General features: G+C 36.0%; 1 protein-coding gene across 1 annotated transcript in view; it reads right to left on the bottom strand.

Moving 5' to 3' along the window:
• Positions 1-26,973, bottom strand: part of SYNE1 (spectrin repeat containing nuclear envelope protein 1) — a 292,806-nt gene that overhangs the window by 90,800 nt on the left and 175,033 nt on the right. Inside the window, exons 84-95 of the mRNA XM_050710059.1 lie at positions 26,258-26,440; positions 24,483-24,620; positions 23,034-23,219; positions 20,163-20,285; positions 17,003-17,185; positions 15,658-15,801; positions 12,033-12,227; positions 10,822-10,962; positions 6,006-6,173; positions 5,032-5,193; positions 2,762-2,956; positions 877-1,050 (exon numbers count right to left, since the gene is read on the bottom strand). Of these exons, the coding sequence (XP_050566016.1) occupies positions 877-1,050; positions 2,762-2,956; positions 5,032-5,193; positions 6,006-6,173; positions 10,822-10,962; positions 12,033-12,227; positions 15,658-15,801; positions 17,003-17,185; positions 20,163-20,285; positions 23,034-23,219; positions 24,483-24,620; positions 26,258-26,440 (1,992 nt within the window). The remainder of the gene's footprint in view (positions 1-876; positions 1,051-2,761; positions 2,957-5,031; positions 5,194-6,005; positions 6,174-10,821; positions 10,963-12,032; positions 12,228-15,657; positions 15,802-17,002; positions 17,186-20,162; positions 20,286-23,033; positions 23,220-24,482; positions 24,621-26,257; positions 26,441-26,973) is intronic.

Raw genomic sequence — 26,973 nt, 5'->3', positions numbered from 1 at the left:
CATTTTAATTCATCAGACTTGTGTGAAACTTGACTCCCATTTATCCCAAATTAGTTGAGTTCCTTGTTATATAGTATGAAAAGGAGTCCTAAGTCCTAAATTTGCCTTTTTTTTTTTTGGTCTTATCATTTTAACCATAATGATCACACAGTTCTAAACTGTCCTTTAAAAATGGAGAAAAAGCACTAACTTGTAAACTTAGATGAGTTTTTAATAAAAGCCTTTTTAATAAAAGTATATGCAATTACTCCTATTGCAGAAAAAAATGTTTTTCCTCAGATGTTTTGGTATTCTGTGTTGATTCATATTAAAATCATAAAATTAATAACTGCTGATGACTAAACCTTAAATTTGGAACCTAGGTAGGAATTACTCCTAAAGAAAACACAGCACTGTCCCAGTTACCACTGCTAGTGGGACAGTGTTCTTCAGCTGGAAAAGGAGGAGTAGGAAAGTACACTGCAGGTGTTTTCATATATATCAAGTGAGCTGTTCCACAACAGCTTGTGTGAGGTAAAAACAGTAAGTACAGGCAAATACACGGCTTTTAAAGCAAAACAAACAACCCCTCAAAGTTGTAGAGCTTCAAACATTCTTGCAATCAGGTTTTGTTGGTTTTCTGCTGTTATGTTTATATGTGCTTCTTAAATCACTGTGCAGTCTTTAATAAGAAATGGAAAAAAGTCTTTAATTTCACAAATCATTGATGGAGCTAACCAAACGTTCCTAAGGATCTCAGAAAATTTTTCCCCGTTAATATGCTGGCTCATTCCACTCAGTAATGGTCTTAATATTAATGCTCCGTATTTACCTCTTTATTTGGATAAAGTTATGCCCTCCCTCTTCATCTAAATACTACCAGACTGATAATTTTACCTGGCAGTCCACCAGCTGAGCTTCCATATCCATAGGTTCCTCAACAGTAACCAGAGCAGTGTCCAGTGTAGCACGGGTATTGAGTAGCCAGTGGTCAAGCTCATCAGCTTCACAGCGGTACCTTTGAAGAGCCTGCTCTTGCCGCTGTTCTTCCAGCTGCTCACTCAGTTTTTCCTAGAGGTATAAATTACAATGATATTTTACTTTTTAAAAGCTGTACACCATAGTAGTTATTTTTTTTGTCCCTTCTCTCTGTTTCTCACTGCTTCTATATAGTATTCTTTAAGCCATGATAAGCATTTTCTTTCATAAGTTTGAAAACTTTACAATATATTATTGCTTTCAATTAATGAACATCTTTTCTTGGTAACTGAATTCTGTTTCAGTTAAGTTACTATTTTTACTTACTTAAGTAGATGTCCACTATTAGAACTTCCTGAAGGTGAGGCCTTTTCTGCCTCCTTTTTCTGCTCTCCTTTGGGTCCCACCATCACCCTCCCCGACCCTGATTCAGTTTGCTTAACTATCACAGAACGGTTTACTTAGGGAGAAAGATGCATGGGTAACACAGAGGTGGGAGTGGACCACAGGGAAAGGAGAGCAGCCTTGCCTTCTTTGGCAGCAGCAGGCTGTTAGATAGTCTTAGCATCTCTCATGAGAGACATGAGAGTGTACTTCAAGGTCCCAGCAAGGTACTGATGAGCCTCTGGTGTAACCACCGTGGGTAGACAGAACACTGAATAGCTGTCTACCTTGTTCAGCCTCTCAGAGGATCCCTGACTCATGCTTTATCTTATTAGTTAGCATCTTCTCCTAAGTGCCATCAAGAAGATCCTGTAGGGAGCTCAAACTACAAACAGCAAGATCCTTATTCTATTTTGAGCTCCATAATTTTAGGTAAAGACCATTTTTCTTCTGAGAGGGAAAAATTTAGTGGTTTTTTTTTTTTTTTTTTTTTTTTTTTTAGTATAACTTCTATTTTCTAAGGATGTGTTCACTGCCTCAGGTGACTGCACAGGAGATGATACACCCTGGGACTCCTCTGTAGCCCAGGTAAATCCACAGAGCAAATCCTCACACAGTCTCCTAGAACCAATTTATGTTTGAAATTATAAAAGCAGCAGTTGATGTGCTTATGAGTTCACTGTTGGTGTTCTCAGAATTACAGCAGTAAATCAGCATTCAAAGTAGCCGGATTGTAGCTAGCTTTGGCATGAATGCATTTTCTCATACATACCTGCTGCGTTATACACATAAATATTCCTATATGTAATTGATTTTTTTTTTTAAATCACCTTCATGTTAAAGGATTTTTGGTAAAGTTGGTAGACAAAGAAATAAAAGAGTCCAACTTCCATTATAAAAGTGTGCATGCAAATCACTTGGAAGATGAACAGAGGCAACAAGGCAACAGTTTGGAAGAGGAATTATTTCTTGGTTTGAACTTTCCCCTTCTCTTGTTTCCCAGTTTGGACAGATGACTCTTCAAAAGTTTCAGTTTTACTGTAGATAACTGCTTTTAGTACTTGCAAACTACTTTTAATAAATGCACTCCATAACTTCTTCTGTGGAGGACAAGGAATACCAAGAAAATAAGGCACCTATTGAGAAAATGTCAACGAGGATATTAAATGAAAAATAAACATATGCACAATGTGTTTCCAGATTCTGTCTAGTTTCTTTATGAGGAGGGGCTGGCTAGGGAAGAACAATAATATTTTAGGGAAAGGAATTGTGAGAAATGAGCGGAAATGAAAATGACTTATTTCAATTAGAAGTATTCACTAGTAATTAAGAACTTCAGTCAAAGTACAGCTGTGCCAAAAATGGCTCTCAAAATCTGGAATGCAATCCAAAAGACTAATTTCTAGAGTTTTTTTGGTACCTCTAATAGCTGTCGTTTTCCTGATGCCTTCATTCGAATTGTGGCCATTCGCTCTGCCAAGACTGTGAGAGTGGACTGCAACGCCAGCTGATCAGCAGCTTCTGCATCCCGTGATTCTGAAACCAGCTCCTGTGCTAATGATGTCTGAAGCTCAGTGATTTCTTCTTGTAACATTAGAATCTCATCCATCAAAGCCTATTTAGAAATGAGAGCAGAGAAACTAGTTCATCTATCAGAGAGAAGAAAGTATCTAAGGGCGTATATCCTTAATACAAAAGTCAATGTGACTGTTCCAAAGAAGCATGAGGAATACAACAATGTAATGCATCACTGCTGGATTTCATTCCTCATCTTGAGTTTCAAATGTATCACAAGAAGGAAACTTGTTGGAAATATTATACATACAGTTTTGTTCTTCCAGAAGACTTTCCAGAGGGTATTCTAGTAGACAATGTAAGGATAAGGAATGAATGAGTCAGTAAGCGATGAGAGAAAGAGAACCAGGGGCATGAGTTAATTTCCAGGAAGAAATTTACTAACTGGACAAAGAACATACAACAATAAACACAAACATCCAGAGAATAATTCCATGGTGTGAAAGACATTTCTACTGTAATTCTTAGCCTGTAAATCAGTTTCCAAGACAGATACCTAATGATGTTGCATTATCAATCTCTTAGAGCAAGCACTTTACTTTCATTTCTGAGAGTACATATGCATTGGATACACAAGACAACACATTGCTGCAAAAGCCAGATGTTATCCTTTGCAAGTCAGAGTTCTTACTGAAGTGAGACTGGCCCTATCAAACTGTTTCAAGTTATCAGTTAGAGTGCTTACAACTGTGATTACAACTTGGTTATGTCTGGTTGGTTTCTTGATAAAGAGCTATTTAGACAAACCTGCAGCTGTATTCTGCATTTGAGTATTGTACTGACTCAAATTTTCAGCATCTGGAGCAAGAGAATGTCCTGAGTGCAATTTAAACAAGTGTCCATTGACTGATAATGACAGAAGTGTTTCTCATTCAATGTACTATTTTTGTAAGTCTTTTGTAACATGTTGGCCCTTTGTCACATTAATGTGTTCTCCAATAAAGAAATTTGCTAGTAAAACCAGCATGTAACATCAGATATTTTACATCATGATTTTCCTTAGTATATATTGGTGAAATTCTGTATCTGTAATTATTTGAAGGTAAAAACTGCAAAACATACCAAACCAAACATCTGAGCTTATATTTTCATTGCAAGCATAATGAAAAAGAAAATAAAATGAATCAAGTTGAGAAGCCTAGTCCACACTTTTTTGTAATTAATGAGTTCAAACCAATTTTGAAATGGCTCAGTGTTGCCATTATACATGTAACAATGTTTGAGACCTGTGTTGGTTGCATCTTCCTCCAGCCTACATGGATGACAGAAAGATAGTGTTACCTCTCTGAAAGCCTTCTTCTGGGTTCTTTACATTCTGAAGATAAACATCTGCCAGGGAAATAATCCATTTGTATTTTTGTGCAGACATTTGATGCAGACATTTTATTTGCTTGACACTGAGTATCCAGTGTCAAAATGAGTTAGAAATGGATAACCTTTTCCTCTAGCATCAGGGTTGATATAGTAAAGTTCAACATAATATTCTATTTTAATTCTTTGTCTGTAATACTGACATTAATAACCTGAAAAGGAAAAGCTTCCTGGTGAATATAATTGTAGCATTTTACCTCAAAGAGTTACTATATTCTCTTATTGTTAAGAGCATAATTTCTCAAGACTTCACTTGGGAGGGAATTTTTTGCGTGCTTTGGTTTGCTTGTTTTGTTTAACAAGGCAAAAAGTGTATTTAGATCAATTTACAATGCATCAGTATTAGTGATGATCTTAGTAAAATTAGGAACATTACATATAGTCTCTCTCTATGAATGTACTAGCATATATTGCTAATAGCACTAATGTTGAAAACCAGTATATGTAGGCGTCATTGAACACAATCTTTGACAAAAGATTTTGCTGAAAATTTTGGTTGGACAAATGTTATATATTCCTACCTTTTTTTTTCATTTTTTTTTCCTTTAAAGAATCCCTGTTACATCATCTTTAGAAGAGTGGGAAGTCCAGAAAGGCAAGACGTACAGTTAACATAGATAATACAGCTACTGCATATTGTTGAGTCATCCAACCAAAAAGAACACTGCTATCTAACAACAAAGGGAACTAAAGATACAGAGGTAATGCATGGCCTCCCTTTATTTCTTATGTAAAAGTTTTTACCTGATGTTCAGCCATCTGGGTCTCTGGACTCTTGGCTGGTTCCAGACTCTCATTCAGTTTGAACTCAGTGGTCTCCATTTTACTGGATATAGACTGGAGTGTGTCCTGATACTTCTGTTGACGTTCAAGAGCTTCATAAAGGGTGCGCTGTTTTTCACTTATCTGATGAGGAATAGAAGATATAAGTTCTAACCCCTGATACAGGATTTGAATGTTTTTCTGCTTCATACATCCCCAGGCTTACAAGACAAAAACAAAAAACTTGCAACATCGTTTTTCAAAAGTATAAATTAGAAATCAAAACAGCCATATTAAAATTATTTATATGTTTAAACATCATCAATCAAATTCTATGTTCTGTGACTGGAAAAAACAAACAAACAAACAAACAAAAACACACAAAAAAACACTTTACTATTCAGGGATAAACTATGGACATTCTCATTAATTATTACAGATTTTATACACTCAATCATGTACATGCACACAGTTTGATAGAGGCATAGTTCTTAATACCCCATAATAGCTCCTGTGCCTTTGCAAAGAATTAAAATATATTGTATGTAATAAAATCTGTAGCCTTTTTGATACATCACTGAATGACTATGCTACACTACTATGCAGAAGTGTGTTAAGCTGACTCAGTATTTGGAGGAACTGGATGCTTGGGCCTTTTTTACAAACATTTCTGGTACGAATTGAATTCCATGTTAGGTTATGGAATATTGTCAGACAACAGCTAATATTTCTGAAGGCAACTATCAGCACAAATGACTTCTTTTTTTCTTAATAGGTGTCCATCCTGCACGGGCTTTCAACGAACAAAGATAATGCAATATAATACTGCAACAGACAATTCTTGTTGCCCCCAGAGAGCCAAGAACTTCAGAGAAGAATACTAGCTAAGCAGGTTAATTGCATTTTATTCCTTACAAGCTAGCAGATTGTTTTAAACCCTCCAGATGAAGACATACCACATTCTTCAGTGTTTCCCAGGAACGCTGCAAATCATCCAATTTGGCACTAGCAGCTGATTCTAAGCCTGGTTCATAAAACTCCTGGGTGGCTGAAGTGCTGGGTTGAATTTTAGCAGCTTCTGTTTGCAACTGTTCAGCAGATAAGGCTTGGTAATAAGCAATGTCCTACAAGCACGAAGCACATTATTGCACTTTCAAAATAAAAGATAATATATAAGAATATCCCCCCACATACTGATCCATTGCATATGTCTGTTAAAAACAAACAAACCAAACCAAAACAACAAAAAAAAACACCACCAAGCCACAAAGCCAAAAGAACCAAGCAATCCCTGAACAACAAAGTAAATAAATATTTAAAAGTAATACACTGAGTATGGTTTGGAGCTTTAATATGATGAAAATTGTGGATCCTTTTTTTTTTTTTCCATGTCAACAGTATCTGGATGGATATTAGCAAGGAGGCTCAAGATGCAACTGTGGACAGACATGGAAAGTCTGTGAGGGGAGTGCTCAAATTTGGAACAACATTCTATACACAACAGCTATAAATGGGGAAAGCCCATCACAACCCAGTGTGTTGTGGGTATTGTAAGTAGCAAAGAATATCACTCTAATGAACATTAGCATAGAGAAGACAACAGAAGAACTGAAATCGAATATGCCAAAGGACTAGTCAATGAGGTAAGAAAGAATATTAAGCATTGGTCTTCAAACAAACAGGTACTGTTGACTCACTCATGAAAGACAGTCGGCAGAGGGACCAGAAGTACTAAGGAAAATGGGCAAGTGTTCAAGTTACCACTGAAAAATTCAAGGCAGAAATATTTCCCATCAGAACTCGTGTGTTTAGTGTTTGGCTATTTCTTCAATTGTTGCAACAAGACACTGGGACCAAGACGTCATATGCTACCACTACAGATCTTTTTGTGACCTCATTTTCGGAAGTAGTATTTGCAAGATGAGCCTTAAAAATAATTAAATAAAATACAGGCCTACTTTATGTGCCCAGTGTGTTATCCTTTGGAGAATTCATGGCCATTATAATATTTCTTGTCTAATCTTTACTGATCTTCATTTTATTAGTTAATGGGAATTTTTTTAAAATGGAGTTCATAGAAAATTATACAGAAAAGTATGGCTTGATAAATAAGGGCCTAAGGAATTAGTGAGATCCAAAGAAGACAGTAATCCAGTGTTACCAAAGGATGTTATGGGTTTAAAAAAATTAATTTCAAACAAATGCATTTTCTTGTAATGAAGTACTGATGCAAGTGCCATATTATCTCACTCCTCTACATGTGGGAATTTAGAATACTTGCAAAAGGATACAAATTTGAAGCAGACTCTTCATTTCCCAGTGCTATTTCAATGTTATTTAATAGCATATGTGAACAAAACCAAAGAAGCTCTGGAAGAACAGTGTAGAAATCAAGCCACTAACTCAATCTAGGAAGCACAGAATGCCCACCTGCCACAGAAAACAGCCCATCACCCAGCAGCTGCACAGGTATGTTTTTTCACTCCCTCAAGAAAATGAAGAGATGAGCTCAGGTTATCTGGTTCCTAGATGGACATTTTAACAATTAAGGTGCCTGTTCACAGGTTGTTACCAGTATTTTTAAAGGTAGGAAACTGCCATTACTGTATTTTATAGACAGCTGGATCATGAATCTTTACTGAGGATCCCTGAAAAAGTCTCTCCATAGAAACAGAAGACCCACGAATGGACAGAATTTCAAACTGTCCAGATCTGTTAAATGAGATACCTCTTAATATTGGGAAATTACAAGATGAAGGCATTTATAGTGTCTGGGAGTCAACAGGTGACATGTAACAGCTTAACACAGTATTCAGGACTTTGATTTCTGAATTTTTGGCTCTGACCACAAGTGATCTTTCCATGCCACGGAGAAAAATGACAGCAGTGCAGGGAACTTCTCAATTTGTCTTGTCTGCAGCTAGTCTTCTCTATGAACAAACAAAAAAACAGCCTGTGCTTCTGAGACTTCTTAATCACAGTTTGTAGAATAAACGGCTTGTTCTTACAGAGAGGGAAAAGTAACCCCTTTGCCCATCATTGCAACTACTTTTTGGAGTATACAACATGACAGTTTCTTTTCAGAAGGGTTTTTTTGCTGACAATGTGAATCCAGATGTTCTTACTGATGACCTTCCCCTATTCAGGACCCAAAGTCTCATGCCCTTTTTTTAGGAAAATTAGTCAATGAACAGTACTCAAGCTTCATTGTTAGGATGTAGGAGCAAAGGATGAGTTTAAATTTCAAGGATTTGTATTTAAGAGGGGCTGGTGCAACATAGATGAGTTTTCATAATGGAAGGAGAAAGAACGATTATGAAGTAGTCTGTGTACAAGGAGAGAGAAAGATGTTTTACAGTGATCCAGTGATGAAGACTTGAATCACAGGATCAGCTGTGGCCTCCAAGGTTTTATGCTAACAACTTCAGCTTTTTTCAATTCAATTGCTGTACATTATATATCTGGAAAACAAGTTTTAAAAGATGTGCTAAATTTTAATCACCTATATTTTTGGGTAAATGTGAGAAATGTTACCTTCAAGGGATTCTCATTCACTATTGTAGCACAGGTAAAGCCCCTGATTTTTATCAGAATAAACTCCATTAAAACACTGTTACTAATTGCTTTGTATACTTGTAATACTTGTTTTGTATTTTTGTAACTTACTAGCACTGTAAAAATAGCACTTAGATGTCTCAGTTCGGGATACCTACATTTGATCATTAGGAGATATTATGAAACTCTGATGGAAGATTGTGTTACTTTAATCCTTAATCCCTCTCTACAGTTTTAACAACACATTTCTCCCCTACTTCAAGAGGGAAAAAATAATTAAATAAAACAAAACAAAAACCTTTATAAGTGCTCTAATTATTTTCCCCCAAAACTAAATTAATGTAATTCTTCACTTTCTAGAGTTCCAGTTCACATATTTTTCTGGTATGTTGCAGGTGATATTCCTGTGAGAAATTACTTCTGTTAGCACTGGCTACTTAAAAAGAAAAAAAAAATCCAAATTAGTTTTGCAGAGTTTTTTTTTTTTTTCTGAATACAAATATTTTTAACGTTTAAGTTCCTAACTCCCTCTTCTCTAGGGTTATTGTTGTTGTTGCTGTTATTATTATTTTTTTATTATTATTATTTGCCAACCTTCTTTAATGAAGTCTTCCTAGTCATCCATCACGATCCTTTCTGGCAACTTCAGTGTCTTTAGTTTAAATCTCATGTGTATGGGAACCTAAGCATTTTGTAAGTAAACCAGTGCATTTTGGAATGTTCTTCCCCTTATTTTCTAGTAAGTGAAGTTCATTTCAACATTAACCACACTGAAGAAACCTTCATCTGTCAGTTTTTTTTTACATTATTATAACATGAGCGATTTTATCTCTTTCAAAGAACTCCTGCTAAATGAAAGACATCATATTTTTGTTCAATTTTACCCTAGTAAATCACAGGTTCTAAAACTTGTGTGTTCCATGTCAGGTTATGGTACAACAGCATTCTTACTGGATTTTCCTTATTATTTGAGTTACTGGATTTTTATTTATCTATCTATTTATTTATTTCCCACCCCCTACAGAAATGTAATGAACCGATGAAGGATTTTTTTATTAGGACACAAGATGTTCTTGGTCATTCAACTCTTTCACTGATCGACATTGACATAATTTTTTTTTTGTTCTACCATTAAGTAAACATTACCAGGAAATTTCTTATTATCTGAAGTAAGAGAAAAATCCTTCTGATTCATTATATAACATTTTTATTGTTCTGTTGAAGAATGCTACCTTTATTACTATCTTACCCCAATGTTCTTTCTTATATAAGTTCATGAAAATGAATCCTTTAGATTTAGCAACTTCTAAAGCACCATGTACATCTTCAAAATTAGTGGAAGGAATTATTGGGCAACTTGCTCAAACTTCTCTAATTCTTTTCAGCAATGCAACACAACACGACTCTACCTTCAAATTCTGCAACAGTTAATTTTGGGAATAAAAACAAATGCAAAAAACAAACAACAACCACAAAACGTGATGAATTCAGTGAGGTGGTGACTGCTCCTAAGGCTAATTTATACACTTAATCTTAGCATTATACATGTGCCTTCATGTACATGATGCTCAGTATGCTGGTTCATTGCTCACATTATAATGAATGCTTATGTACACTGGATCCTAGCAGAAGTGCCAGAGTCCACAGTTTTAATTTAAAATTTAATTTATTTCACTGATCTCTCTTATTACCACTTAAAATAGACTGTCACTGAAATATGGAATGAACAATACATGATAAAATTACATGAAATTTAATACTTGAAATGGTATTAAATGGAAGATAGTCTGTGAATTCAATGCTACAATGACAATGATGCTGTAAGATAGATGTATATGGATATAATATAATGTTTTATTATTTAATATTGCATTTTTTCTCAGGATGCAAGATTCCATTGTGTACTGCTGTGAAAATCAAAAATAGGGTATAAATAGGAAATAGTAGTGACATGGAAGAGCTTTGTAACTGTCACTTAAAAATTTATTTTAAAAGTAGCGAATAGCTGTAATGCCAAATTACATATTTTAAACTCATTAGTCAATATTTGTACACATTTTGAGCTAGAATCTGAAGGTTCATTTAAGTTACAGGTACAGCCTCATTTTCTTGGATCTATAGGCAAATATTATTTCACAGGATTAAATAAACCACCTGTGGAATGGAACCATACATGTCTCTGAGATAAAAGCTGAATGAATGCCAAGAGGGAGGTACCTGGTTAACAGAAGCATCTGTATTAGCCACAGGTGAGGGAGAGCGACAGGCAGGTGGAGAAGAGATCTCACTGTTGGTTCCCTCCTCCCCAGACTCCTCAGTGACAGGGGAGAGCAGCGTGTGACAGCGACCAGCAGTCATCTGCCACAGGAAAAGCAAACCCCAGAGCACAGGAAGAAAATCAGTTACCTCAGCTTAGGTTTACTTAGACTGAGATCAAAACAAGAGAAAAAACAAAACAAAACACACAGCTGGAATGAACATGACAGCATTTAGTCATCCTTCGTGCCCTTACATTTGCCAGGTTAAAATTCTGGTGAATTAATAGTCATATTTACTAGCCATACTTTAATTATGAACATTCTCTTTTGTAACCTAATGAATTTAAAAGGAAATGTACAGCCAGCAACTGAATAATAACATGTCAGGGTCTGTCTAAATGTCTTCTTGTGCAATCAGAGATGCATATGGAAATATTATGGACAGCTACAGAATAATGAAGTATTGGTGTCTATATCCAGGCCTGGTTAGAACAACAAGGAATACATATAAGATATAAAAAACATATAATCCCATAGTAACTTATAATTTTTGCTTCCCCAGTTGTTATACCATGATAAATCTTGAAATCTGCACTCAGGCAAAAATCCCAATGACATTAGCAGTATGTTTATAGTAAGACCCAACAAGAAACATAAGCATTTTAACTCAAACATGAGGCCTATGTCAATACTTAGACAGCTTTCATTCCCACATACTCATTTGAGAATATAGCAGCATACAGTCAAATATCACATCAACTTTTTAATAAAAGAGCTTTATAAATATGCTCTGTAAAATACATGCACTGCAACATGCTATGAAGTAATATTTCTTCTGTTTTTATCTGATTCCTGCAATTCAACAGTTTTTTGGCATTTGCTCACACATGCTGATAGCTAAGAAAAAGCACTGAATTTGCATCTTATTACAGATAACTGCCACTGGTGTTTGTCTGTTAAATAACTTCATCCTATATCTATGAGTCTTGAAAACCCATATAAAGCAAAATACAGTAAGGGGAAGCTGTAGCTTGTTTGGTTTGCAACACTCCAGCCATTTCAAAAGCAAAACGTAGATATGAGCTGTGGCAACTCGCTACACAGGAGTGTTGCAATGATGCAAAAGCAATCAGCTCAGATAAACGGTCCTGAGAACAATTCATTCCTTACCATAACCACTGAAGGATGAGAAGGGTGTGCCGGGAGCAGGTCTGAATCCAGCTCCTCCATTCCTTCTGAAAGCCCCTCCACCTCTGTCACTGTCAGCAGCATAGTGGCATGTTTTGCTTTCATTGTTAACATCTTGCACTTCGAATTCAAAGAAGCAATTTGCTCCTGGTATCCTTTGATCTTCTGTGCCAGCTCCTGAGGAAACATATTTTTTCCCTAATGCAGAGGCAGCCAATAAAGGCCAGGGGACTAGCAGCATTCCAGCTTCCGTAGAGAAGGCAAGCTCTCCCCTCCTAGCCCAGCCAATGAAATCATAGTGCTGCCTCTCAGAAACCCTGCATAAGCAGCAGCACTAGCTGAAAAGCAGGATGTTGATTGTGGAGGGAACAAGTCAGGCTGCGTCTCACTGCACAGCTAAACCGCAAAGCAGAGAGCTTTGAAGTGAAACCGGAAAAGTACTGTGAAAGCCTCTGTGTGATCATTGCAGAAGTGAAGGACACCCCATACTTGCATCCAGCCTGAACTGGACACAAATTCTCTATGCTTCAATTTACAAAAAAGGGGAACATCTCTCCTTCTTTCTTTTCTGTTTTTTCTTTCTGACCTATTTGCATTTATCTAAGGAAGATGAAGCTTTTCCACATACTGCATGCCATGAAAATGAGGTCATGTAATAAGCAGAACTGTAAAAAAAAACACACCATTCAGCTCTCACCAGAAAGAATGAATAGTTCAAACAATAACTCACAGGGTTTAACAAGATCAATTGTAATATGAACAATAGTTCACATAATAAGATTAAATGCAGACTGAATCACTTCTGGTCAGTGTTTGGATATATTTTATCTTATTTCTGTTTTGGATAAGTTTTCAGAGTTAAAAACTGAACTGCAGACAGTACTAGCTCTTCTTTAATAAGCATTGGTAAATCTGGCCTAAAGCTGAGTATATTTTAAAATATTGTTTATCATGGCGATGAAATGGTCTATCTGTGTGGTGAAACATCACCAAAATAAGTTTAGTCAGAGAAGAAACATGGAACAGAATAGACAGAAACTGATTAATATTCTCTCATACACTTTACTGCTGCCTAGTTCAGTGTCTGGTTTCAAGGCATTCAATTCATATTTTTCAAATAAAAACTGCAGGGAGATATTCACATTTCTGCCAAAGCCAATGTTCCTGCCTCCCTGGAGGCTCAGTGATGTGACAGAATTTTGATTTATAAAGTTAAAACAACATTTGTGTAAGCTTGCCTGTTAGTTCAGTGATTATTCATTCTAATGGATATTTCTAAATTATTTGTATACCTGCTTTATTTTTTTCACCTAATGAAAGTTTTCAGGGAAAAATAGCAACAGAAGTTGCAAGATCTAGCATAATAAATATAATATTGTGTAATAATAAATGATTGCAGTATCTTTAAAAAGGGAAATAAAATTATTGCTTCAGGCAAGTAAAATTAAAAGATTATTTTGGTTATAAAACATTTTCAGTAAACTTTTTCCTCAAAATCACAGTGGAGAACAGTCATGGTGGAAAATACAGAGTTAGAAGTGGATGCATCACAAAGACTGATGATGACTTTTTCTGTCTGGGACTCAATGGTACCTGCTCACTGTTTGTCATGTCAGCAACAAGACAACCTCTCTTGGAGCTCCAAGGTTCACCTTGGAGACTCAACAAAGTCTGAAGTAAAAAACAGTTGATGAGATCAATTGAAAAACTGTGATCAAATCAAGCCATAGCTTTAATGTCTAGTAGCTGGAATAGAGTTATCTGCTCTATTTGTCAAGTACTAGTCATTTACTAATATTTGATGAATGGCACATCTCAGCAACATACAAGTGGGAAATCTATTATCATTCAAAACACACTACTCCATCAATACTATTGAAAGGTAATAACATTTGTATAATTAATGTCCAATGCACCGAGAATCTAACATACCTCCTTCAATTGAATACAAAGAAAATAAAAAAGATGCAAAAATGTGATTGTGAAAAAAGATAAAACAACTTATAAAGGTAATTTCCTGTGAGGTACTGTATATCCATTAAAATCATACACAAGTATGGAGATACTTGCCCACATTCTTTTCTGAAGGTCTAAAGAAACAGGGTTCAGTAAACTTAGTTCCAGAGTATAACTGCATACATATGCAGTACTACAAGCTTTCTAGATTCTTTCTACATTCCTTATACTTCCATCCTCCTATTTTCATTCTAAACAAAGGTACTAAAAATGCTTATTTAAGTTCCTGTTCATGCAGGGTTAAACAGACAATCTGGCAACTAATGTTTTCTTAAATTAATAAATCACAGGACAAGCATCTTGACAGACTTGCTTTTTAAAGTTGTATAACAATATAGAGTCCACTTATGTAACTGTGTGCTTTTCCACAACTACTGAGCAGACAAAATGCAAACCAAAAATATGTGTATCTTAGTCTTTTAAAACCCCTTGTCTCTAAATGTGGAAAGCTTGAGAGTGTGAAACCTGTCCACTCCCTGGTTGTTCCCAAAATATGCAGTAAAGCTGCTATCTTCCTGCAGATGTTTAAAAGGAATCTTCTAAACTGAAGCTACTGAATTTGTTTAAATGCAGATGAAACTACAAGCTGCCCCATTTTAAATTCCTCCCTGCAGCCTCATTCCTTTCTCCATCAGCATTGCTCTGTATCACTAGTGACTCTCCTGCTGCTTTTGTTGTTCCAGAACATTTGAATAGAAAGTCTAGGATTTTGAATTCTCTGTTAAAAATACAGAAGGTATTGTTTTGTTGGTTTGTTTTGTTTTGTTTCTAAAGGAAAACACTCTGCATTTATAGTGAGTTGCTTTTGTGAAAACTAGACCGAATATGATCAACACATATAACATTAGTTTAGGTTACATAATATCCCAGGTTGATTTTTAATTCAAAGTTAAAGAAATGGTGCCATCTGGTGTCAAAAGTGATACACATGTATCGATGCATTTTCTATCTGTTGGAGTACCTAGCAGATAGAGGCATAGAAAAGGGGTTCAGGAGCTCCCATGCCAGCACAGCAGAAAAGGCTCCATGGAGACTGTCCTGACTCATATGAGTACTTACAATCAATGGGTTTGAGGGCAGAACCTGTAACTTCACAGGACAGAACTCTTCCCCAAAATGACTTGACAAGAATCCTTTGGAGTGACTCTTGCAGACTTTTCCTCCAAATCTACTGTAGTTTTCCTGTGATTCAAGTCCCCTGGTATTTTCCTACATTAATGGCATGGAAATAAGTAAGGACTTTAAGATATATCTAAGGATTGCTGAATTGGCAGTGATCAAGTGACTAAATGCTTAGCATTGACTTCTGTGATGTTCCTCAGTTAAGTACCTGTGTTAACTGCCCCTTAAATACATAATGTTTTAGTTTGCATAATGTTGCCTGGAGATTAGGACATATTTAACTGAATAAACAAATAAAAACTCCAGATTGCACTAATAGCACGAGTTTCCTATTGGGTATTGGTTTATCTGCTGAGATAGCCTTCAAGCACATCCGAAAAACTACTCAGCTAATTTATGAAACTTGGTTATGAAAATTATTTTAGGCCAGTGAACTGCCAGTGAGCCTATGTTGTTCTGCCTTTCCTACCTCATGACGAGAAATCTGGACCTGGAGTTCATGGATGTTGCTGGTTGCTACTGGCTTGTCTTGAATTTCACGATGGGCACTCTCTATCATTTGCTGTAAATGTTTCATCTCTTGCTCATATTGCTCATACTGAACCACAGCTTCCTAGAGAGGAAAAAAAAAATCAAGTGTCTACATGAAAATAAGTATTTATTTACTCTAAGTATGACCGATTTCCCTTCTGCACTGAAGCAAACTTACACCCAACTGGCGCTTGCACCTTGGCAAGCCAAAGTGTTTTTGTTTGTTTGCTTGTTTTTAAGATATTCAATAGTGGGGCTAGAATTTCAGCTTTCAACAAGCATCTGCCCCAAGCATACTCACCAAAAGACAGCATTGCCTAATTTGATAGTTTTAATATAAGCACTTTCATCTATTTATTCACGTCAAGCCTCCTTCTATGAAATGGAAAAACTACATGAGAAACTTAAATTTTAAAGAATCATAGAAAATACAACTGGGAGAAGATCCTGAAGACTGATTTAGACCATTATCCTACCAGTGTGGTATCATTATTTTCTTTTTAGTATAAACTTCCCAGAAATTGGTCTGATCTGTTTTTAAAAAGCTTTAGTCTGATATTATGCCTTTCTTCATACTTAACTACCTTTAATAATTAGAAGCCTCTACTGTTATTTAACTTGAATCTCTGTAGCTGTACCCTAGCTCAATATGTATTTTTCAATCACTAACGAGCAGAAAAAAAAAAAAAAAGAAAAAAAGTTTATTCAGTTCTTTGGAAATACGTTTTACATATTTAGGTATGAAATCAAGCTATCAAACAAAAACTAATTTTCTTGTATTTAGCAAAGCTTGGAAATGGAAATTTAATACATACTGAATGTATTCAAAATCAGGAAGGAAATATTTAGAAAGCTTAAATAAAAAAATAATAACTTCTAGCTTAGAAAGCTTTTTAGCTCAATGTTATGTTATTATTTTAAGCAGCTGATGTTATAATGATATATTAAAATTAATTTCATTAACTGATTATATTAATTAAAATATTACCCTGCATACAAATGTATATTAACTATCTGTTTATTTAATCCTAGCAGCATTACAAAAAACATTTCAAGATTCAGGACAGAACCACCATAAAAGTCTGATGAGTAAATTGACCAATAACATCATCAAAAATGTTAACTCCCCCAAAATATGTAATCAGAAAGAACTGAAACATACTAAGAAACATACTAATTGTATGACTGGGCAAAGAAGAATGTATAGAGATATAAAATTGTTTTCATTGCAATTTGTGTGGTCAAATTACTCAGAGTAATCTATGGGACACAGTTACTCTTGCCTGCATGATGTTGCACTGCTGAATGGCAGTGTGCTGCAGGCGGCTAGCCTCCTCCTGGAGCCGAAGGGCACTGTGACATATTGGCAGGCTGGCGACCACCTCTTCAGGAATTCTCAAGGCACTTTGACAAACTTGTACTGCATGAACTTTTGGCTTCAGTGATTCCATTTCAGACAACAGATGCTAGAAAAAGTCAGTGCCACAATAAGCCCATTTTGCAGAACTCCCAGAACATTTGATGCAGCAAAAGATAATTCTGAATTCACAAACTAAAATAAACAATGAATTTGATTATCTGTTTGTTGGTTTGTTTGTTTGCTTTTAATTTAATATAATTAGGATACACTTTGTCTAGAGTTTTTCATTCTGAAATTAGCATTCTTTTAAAGTATTAGTTAACCAAAATACCTACATATCAGGCATAAAAATAATTCATGAAAAAACAGTCATTCTTATTTCTGAGTGTCTAAGCACAAGAATAATTCTGTTAACATATCTGAAAAATATCTTTAAAAAATCCACAGATTGAAGCTGCATAGGAGTCACTTATGCACACATATATTTTAATGTTGAAATCCAAGTGGAACTCCATGTTGAAGCACAGTTAAAGAACAGCAAATGAATCCTGTTGTGTTTACAGTCTTCCTTTGAAAACATAAATAATTGCTGAAAATATTTTAAATTCAAAAGGCAATAAAGCACCAAAAATACACATACAGATTTATTTATTTTTTTCTGTTTAATAATCATATGTTGGGTGCCCTTTTTAATAGTCTCTATCCCTTTCACAATGTCTATGCATGAGAAGTGTATAAAACTGCAATGATATAAGTGCAATTAATAGATTCTACTGGTATTCTTTTATCTTTGTTAGGGAGTTAGATGTACATTAAAGCTTTCCTTTTGATTAAAATATACAGTTTTAACACAGAAAAAAAATAGTAAAAGGCAAAGCTGATGAAAAGAACCTCAGTACATTAGAAAAGCTTTGAAGCTCAATAGATACAAATAATCTAGGCAATGTATTTGGCAAACAAGGATGAAGAGACTGATTGTCTCCCTCCTCCTATACCATATGCAGAAAGATAGACTTCATGAAGTATGGTGGATAATCTAACCAGAGACTTGGTACAACGACCTGTTCCTTGGACTGGGAAGGTCTCTCCTCGCCCTGCACTGCTGGCAAAAGATGACTTGTGCAACTGGCACTCAGAGGTACCATGGGGCCACATGCCAGCAGCCAGGCAGTCTCCAAGACCCCCTCTCTGTCTGGTGAAATACATAAGCAGGGGCTACAGCCCTTTTCCATCTGTACAAAAGATAGGTATACTTAGAAGACCTGACAGAGCCAGTGCAAAGAACACAGTACTCCTTTACTCTTTGGGTGGGTGATGTCTTTCACCTATATTCTTCAATGTCATGTTCTGAAACTTGTCTGCAATCTCTAGAATAAAGGCCATATATTTTAATCAAAAGTAAAGCTCTGTAAATTTACCTATCATATACATATATATATATACATATTTTTTTTTTCTGCAGATTTCACTCCTAAAGTGGACCTGTTGACATTTAATTTTCCTGGGAGACTAGAACAGTTAAATCTCTATACCAGATTGCAGCAAGAAATGTTTCTCAAGGAACTCAGTAAGTTATAACATGGATTACTTTTCTTGTCTTGAAACCGTGGCCAAAAATAACAAGTCAAAAAATCTCCGTAATACACCAAGTACAATCAGCAGTATCTTATGGTGGTAATTCAACTAAACAAATATAAAAGTAACTGGGCTTACAAAATACTGAGTTTTCTTAGTTTTTCACTTGACTATTGGGGGAGCAAGCAGCATACTATCTTCTCGCACCTCTAGCTGCAAAACAGAGATAACAATCCAGACTTCCTTTTGAAGTACTTTAAGAACATTTTGATAAAAAGTTCTGGATAAAAGCTTGGGTTTATAACTATTAATACATATTGAACTTGAATTGTATGGTCAATTCTCGGGATTGCATAAAGCTAAGAACAAACCCACAAAGTGTTGCGCTTCAAACAATTCCTTTGAGGGAATGAACTTTCCCATTTAATATCTTTGTTGGTGACATGGACAGTGGGATAAGAGTGCAAACTTAGCAAGTTTGTGGATGACACCAAGCTGAGTGGTGTGGTTGACATGCTGGAGGGAAGGGTTGCCATCCAGATGGACCTTGACAGGCTTGAGAGGTGGGCCTGTGCAAACCTCATGAAGTTCAACATGGTCAAGTGCAAGGTCCTGCCCATGGGTCAGGGCAATCCCAAGCATGAACACAGGCTGGGTGACAAGAGGATTAAGAGCAGACCTGAAGAAAAGGACTTGGAAGTGTTGGTGAACAAAAAACTGAACATGAGCTGGCAGTGTGTGCTTGCAGCCCAGAAAGCTAACTGTATTCTGAGCTGCATCAAAAGAAGTGTGGCCAGTGGGTCGAGGGAGGTGATTCTCCCCCTCTACTCTGCTCTTGTGAGACCCCACCTGGAGCACTGCATTCAGCTCTGGGACCCCCAGAATAAGAAAGATACGGATCTGTTGGATTTGGTCCAGAGGAGGGCCCACAAAGATGATCAAAGGGCTGGAGCATCTCTCCTACAAAGAGAGGCTGAGGGAATTGAGGATTTTCAGCCTGAGGAAGAGAAGGCTCTGGAGAGACATTATAGTGGCCTTCTAGCACTTATCCAGGGGATAAAGAAAAGCTAGAGAGGGACTCTTTGTCAGGTAATATAGTTACAGGACAAGGGGTAATGGATTTAAACTAAAAAAGTGAGATTTAGATTAGATGTAAGGAAGAAATTCTTTACCCAGAGGGTGGTGAAGCACTGGAACAGGTTGCCCAGAGAAGTTGTGAATGCCCCATCCCTGGAGGTATTCAAAGCCAGACTGGATGGGGCTTTGAGCAACCTCGTCTACTGGAAGGTGTCCCTGTGCATAGCAGTGTGGGTGGAAACAGATGATCTTTAAGGTCTCTTCCAACTCAAAAATATGTGATTCTATGGCTTGATCCTTATTCCCTTGGCAGTAATTTGCAGCTAGATTTTGAAAAAATGGTCTACCTAAGAAACACCACAAGTCTTACCAACATTCTTTGTGTAAGCTCATGCTACTCAAGAGCTAACTTTGAGGTCCTGCCCTTTTACCTGTCTGTGAGACAGTTGATCTTTCAAGCTCAAACGTCCGAGCTCTGGAGAGGTCAGTGTGGCTTGGGCTTGCTCCATAGCAGCCTGCAGGGCTCTCAGCTCAACTTCAAATTTCTTCATGTCCTGTAACATAATAGATTTGATTCAGGAATAAGAAAAAAAAATCACTAGAAATATAAATGTCTGGATTTTGTAGTTGTGTCCCTTATTACAGTGTCAAAGCTAACTCATAATTTTAACAATGAAAACTGTTCAAAATATTGGATGAAAATATCAGTCATATGAGGGTATAGATAAATAGGTCCCAAATCCAGAGTTATTTATTACTATTTATTACTATTTCAAGTACTTCATCCATCTCAAATACAGCGTGTATATTATAAAACTGATTTCAATGTGATAGGTCTAGAAAGGTGATCAAGATGTCCTCTAGTCACCTTCCCACAATAAGACAGGACAGAACTGTCTTATTTTTACAGACTGTTCTTAAAGACCACTACCATCAGTGTCGTTCTTATCTCCACAGACAACATACTCCGGTGTCCCAGTACTATTATTTTGAAGATTTTTTTTCTGGTTGTTTGACATGAAACTATATTTTGTTGTAATTTCAATCCTCTACTTACTATCTTATTAACAGCAGACATGAACAAATTATTTTTATCCTTTCTGAATACTTCATATGTTAGGATAATTCTTTTTCATGCGTATTTTCTTGCAAGTTTATACTCATGACACTGTTATCACTATCCTCTGTTCTTTATCCAGTGAGTCCACAACTTTCCTCAAGTGGAAAACAGGACACAGCTGAAACTTTGCTACTGACCAATAGGGAGAATAAAAGAACTGCTTCACATGTCTTCATAATTAAATACTTTATATTCTGTATAGTGTTTGGATTTTTATTTTTTTTTTGCAACAATGTTCATTTATTTTTCCATGATTGAAGTCAAGACCCTTGTACAGTGTGCCTCCTGCCAGTAGCTCCTCATTCAGATACACAAGTACTTTTTTTTTTCCCCTCGTTTAAAGGTAACAATTTGCCTTTGTCCCTATTCAATAGCAGCTTTGTTTATTTATTTGTTTGTTTATTTATTTTTTTATTTATTTCCAGGTGGCTCCTGTAATTTTGTCTAAGCTGTTTTCTTGCTGTCTAAGTTGTTTTTTGTCTAAGCAACTTAAAAGCCATGGTCTTTAAAACACCGTCCACCTCACTAATGAAAATTATTGACAAGTATCAGACCCAAGGGAGAACCTTGAAAAATCCTACTTGATGTATCCTGCCTTTTGGGTGCAAAGCATAGATAATTACACACCAGATAAAATTCTAAACATTCTATTTTACTATTATTATTAAACATCTACCTATTTCATTTTCAACTAGATAAGCTTTAACATTTTCTAATAACGATATCATGTAAAACATTATTAAAGATATTGGACACAAGCATTTATCTACAAAACCTATTATTTTCATGTTAAATTGCACTCTTTTGATATGATTTTCTTTCTTCACAAATCTATGATGACTTCTATTCAGCTCCATGTTTCCATGTTAAAATTTACAAATAGTGTATTCAATTATACCAACACTTATCTGAGAATTGAAGATACTAAGTTTAATTTCTACTGTGCTTACTTGTATGCATTCTTTTTTTCCCATGGAAAAAATAAATAAAAGCCTTTCAATTCATAAGGAGAAGGGGTGGAGGGGCAGGACATGACTCTCATTATGAAAATGTTGGTTTTCTTGAGCAGCCACTACGTATGATGAGACCCTGCATCCCAAGATGTGGTGAACATTGCTTCAGAGAATGCAGAGAAGGTTTTCTCCTTCTGCTCCCATGCAGCCTTTTTTTTTTTCCTTTAATTAAACTGCTCCTTATCTCAACCCATGAATTTTTCTTTTTTAATTGTGTTTTCTCCCCCTGTCCTTCTGAAGAGGGGGAGAGAGAAGTGTGTTGGAGTTAGCTGCCCATCAGTTGTTAAACATGGTCACGTTGCCATATCCTATACTGTCAAATGAATCACATTTTTAACCATTTTAAAATTAGCTATGATTGTCCTAACTATTAGCAATAGGCTATTCCTAGTTGCCTTTAGGTACTATTTTCCTACTTATTTGTGTGTAGCTGTAGCATCTGACAAAAACAAAGAAACAAAAAAAAACCTAGAAATATACAATACTCTTTTATATTCTTTTTACCAAATTATTGTGTCAAATAAAATACTAATAAAAAAAGAAAAATTTTGTGCCCTAACCGTAAGAGCAAATAGAAAAGACTTCTGTGTTTTTTTCCTGTGTCTTGTATCAGTTTATAGTGCCCTCATGCATTACATAAGGATAACACACATACATTAATAATAAACCCATACAGAAGAGTTGCAAAGAAGTATCAGGAACACGAAAAAGCATGTTCCTTCTTTTCATTGCACTGTGTTGGAGAGACAGGTCCTCCATTATAGAGTCCTGGTCTGGTCCAGTGCTGATTAGAATACATAGAGAGCTATCTTCTAAGGGAAAACTAAAGAAATGGTACAGCATAAATACTGACAAAGACATTTTCATCTCAATTCAAGTATCTAAACACAGGTGTTTAGTGCCATTTAAGACACACCATGGTGCCCAATACATCTATCTAGAGAGAGCAGATGTAACAGGAATCTTGTCCCTATTTGGATCAGTAGCTGAAGTTGAGGCTGAATGCTCAATAGCATTGCAAGCAGTGCAGGACACCTATGCTTACTCAACAGAATTGTACCTTTTATAGACCACAGATAATCTGCACTGCTAGTACTTACAAAACCATAATTCTCTAAGCACATACAACCAGCTGTCAGCTGGTGTTAGAAAAAAGTGCTTTCATATACCTTGGCAGCATCTTGGAGATTTGGTAACTGTACTTTGATAACTTGCTGTAACTCTTCTGTACGACGTCCCAGTTCTAGCACTTGCTGAGACATTGCTTCAGTAGAGTATACACTGGACAGATACTCAATCCTCTCACTCATGGCCTCAAGATCACCATGAATCTCCACAGACTCTTCAAGCATAGTCTAGATACAGATATAATCAGAATTGAATGCCAAAGTTGAGCTACAGATTGGACATATCTCCAAGTACATTCCTGTTGTTCAAGCTCCTCAATTTGTACATATGTATAAGTATGATTAAGTTTCACCAATTTACTGTAAGGCTTAGGCAATATGCTTAACTCTTAGTGCACACAAGTGCTTCAGGTTATATCAGGTTAACAACAGAGTAAGTCTTGAAGCTTCAGCAGCGCTGCTTACCATCATTAGTGTTTTGCTATACATACTTGCCTATAAAAAATGTAATATACACCATCTATATATATGATTTGTTCTGGAAGCCTGACATACCCAATAGGAAGCAACAGAAAGTACTGGGATAACAGGGCAATAGTCATTAATGTGTGATAACAGGGCAATACTCATCAATACTCCATAAAAATTGGCTACCAAAGTGTTTAGTGGGATGCCATTGGTTAAGTCCATCTCCTATACTTCTGAAGCAGGGAAAAAAACAAAACTACGAATGCTACCTCCCAGCTTTCTTCAGGATAAGTTGCCTGGAGAGTCCTGCTCAGGATAAGGAAGTGTGCATGTTACCCTGCCCTAATGTAACTGAATGCAGCTGACAATTAACTGATTTCTCTCTACATGTATACAAGACATAATTAATGCAGTCTTATTTTGGCATTAGTGAGACATGATCATCTCATGATGGTTTGATTTGTTTCACATGATCATGCACTGTCATAGAGAGCTAAACACGAATGTGAGATGTACAGGAAGCACTTGGGACTAAGAAACTCATCCATTGACATTGCATCAGTCTGCGAACATTTGGTACGAAGCTGCTCAAATGTGAACAAAGGCTATTCTAGCTTAGCTTAAAACAGAAAAAGACTGAAGATTTTGTTTGGTTAAATTAGAATTTACAATATGCTCTTGGATAGGAATCATCTAGTACCAGGAAAAGAATTACTATGATCTTTATGTAGGGGAGTATTAGTTTTAATGACATATGCAGTGTGATAGCATCCCACTGTCTAGACACAGTGTTCAATCAAATGCTGCTATGAAGCCAATGTACTTGAGTAAACAGAGAGATCATTTGAAACAGTTTTATTCAACAATGCATCCTTATTTCAGTCTTCAAAACAATTATCGAAAATAAAGAAACCTAGCATCTTTAGGCATTTTTCTCTCAAGGAAAGAAAGGAAAATGTGTGGAAAATAAAACTTCAATTCTTTTATACACTTTCCCTTAAATTTCACAACTTATATAATCACCTGGTAGGCTTTAAATTGGTCACGAAGCTGAGAAGAAGAATTCCATGTTATACTACCATGCACTAGGATATTTGCTTTCTCACACCATTTCAGTATGAACTCCAGCATCTCATTGTATTCTTCCAAATGTGAAGCAGCCTGGATATAGAAGAAAAATCCACCTTTTAAATCTAAGATGTAATTCTGTACAGTTCTTAGTAATGACAAAATTGCTTTCATTTCATTTCATTTAATATTTTTAACTTTGGGGATCATTTTAACAACTTTTACTTACTGTTGAATATAAACCAATTAAGTCTATATTTATGGAGTTAAAATAGGTTTGGTTTCAGTAATAACCATATCTATTTTTGAGGAAAAAGTCACCACAAGAACATAGGTAAACCTGGGAGAGTGCATTGATGCTCATCTACATTCCTAGAATGTACACTTCCTGCACATACTTCAGCCATACACAGAAGCTTGAAAATAACTTATAGCTGACTGCAAGTCTCCTTTATGTCATTCATATGTTTTTTGTCTCTGCCATGTAATTCCCCAAATTGCTTTTATTTAAAACCTGTTTTGTCTACTCAAGCTGTCACATTTACAAAAAGAGAAACGTGCATTTGTTTTGCAATACAAGACCAAAAATGCTCTGTTTTCTGATTCATCTAATCTGTGATTAGCAAGTACCCTTTATTTACAATAGCATTAATTTTTCATGCATTTGTTTTGTCTGAGGGACAGATCAACTCCTCTCTGTGCCTGAACTATATTTCTGTATTTCTCTACTTTTATGCATTGTTTGTCTTGACTTTGCTTTTATTTTTATTTTTAAGTGGGAAGTGGATTTCTTTGTTGAACAAAAATACCCTAACAATAGTTAAATCCCTCCACCAAGTACCTTTGACTGAACTCATACTTCAATATTTATTTTCTATCTGTTTTTAAAACAAATTTTCAGAGGCAACTGAAAAAATTATCATGAAATACTTTTTCAAAACTTACAGAACCTTCTTCATGCATACAGAAAAGAGAATTTATAAATTATCGGGGTGTTGATTGCAGAACCATAGAAAATCCTTTTCTTTGTATTAGCTAGACTTTTTATTTTTATTTTTATTTTTGGATAATGACAATTAGCAAAAAATTATTGCAAAGGGTTTCAGAGACTGAATCTTGAGGACAGCAGAGAAAGCATCTTTGTAAATGTAAAAGTGAAGAAAGACTATGCGTTATCGGGGCCTTTGTATCTAGACTTTTTCATTGAATCTACAAATTATATTCTCCCTCTGCATATTGTGACTAAAGTAAAATATTTTTATTTTTGTTTTGTGTGTGTATGAGGCAGCAAATATTGGTAACAGTGATAAAACAGAAGCCCTGAAAAGTATGACAACATAGTATTATTTCCTGGCATGCTGTTGTTAGTAGGAAGGTCTAAAATTTGTTCAGGGCACCAGAGGAACCAATCACTAGATGCATCTCTTAAAGCAGCATCACATAGAGTTATTCCACCCTCTTTATTTGACCCCCAGCCTGTACTCCTCTGCTGTGTGATACAAGCTCTGAACAAATCAGATTTGCCAAAGAATGTCCCTTCTTGTGTAACTACAGGAAAATAAATGAGAAATTTGCCTGTACTTCCTCTTTCTGACCACCCCCCCCAAAAACAAACAAACAAACAAACAACACACACACCCCAACCAGCTAACCAAACCAAACCAAACAAACAAACAAAAATGAAAAAACAACAACAACAAAAACATGACAGAAAGGATTTGGGACCATACCTGACTGAGCTTGGCTGCTCTGTACTCAGCCTGTCGTATGGTCTGTTGGTGCAGTGCTGTGAGTTTCCCTATCCTGTTAGCCAGCTGCTTAGCCAGGGGTATGTTCTGTTCTGCAACGTCTTGGACTGATGCATCTAATTCCACTAATTTTATATTGCAGCTGTCCAACTCCTCACCAAGGACCTAGACAGAAAAACAAGAAAATCAGTGCAACAGGAAGTGTTAGTTTTCCGGTTGATTATTTCTAGTTCAACTTTCAACTCTCATACCCTGTCCAAAGACTCCATAGTTCATTTCATTTTTATTCTGGCTGCAAACCAGCAATGCTTGTCTAAGCAGGAAGGCAGAACAGCACGGTGTTTGGTCCCATTACTCTTTCTTCTCTGACTTCCTGGCTGAACTGGATAACCATTTTCTGTACCATATCAAAAGACTGAGTCACTTCAGAGTGACATTAACTGTTCTTGGCCTTCCTTCCATGTTTGTTTTTGAAGTGAATGGTCAGCACACATTGCCATGACAAAGATTTCTGTTTATTTGAAAGGGATCTTGCTATACTTGCAAACTCAGAAATATGTAATTACTCATTAATGCATTATAAAAACTTTTGCATTTTCATAGCTTGATCTACGTAGACATGTGGTTTGGATCATGATAGACTATTTCAATAGAAACAAATTTTAAAACAGTTTTTCTTACCATAATTACAAAGTTTC

This window comes from Cygnus atratus, chromosome 3, assembly GCF_013377495.2.
Source record: "Cygnus atratus isolate AKBS03 ecotype Queensland, Australia chromosome 3, CAtr_DNAZoo_HiC_assembly, whole genome shotgun sequence".
Classification (NCBI taxonomy): Eukaryota; Metazoa; Chordata; class Aves; order Anseriformes; family Anatidae; genus Cygnus; species Cygnus atratus.
Note: the sequence above shows the minus strand (reverse complement) of the source record. Positions and strands in the feature narration are given on the sequence as shown.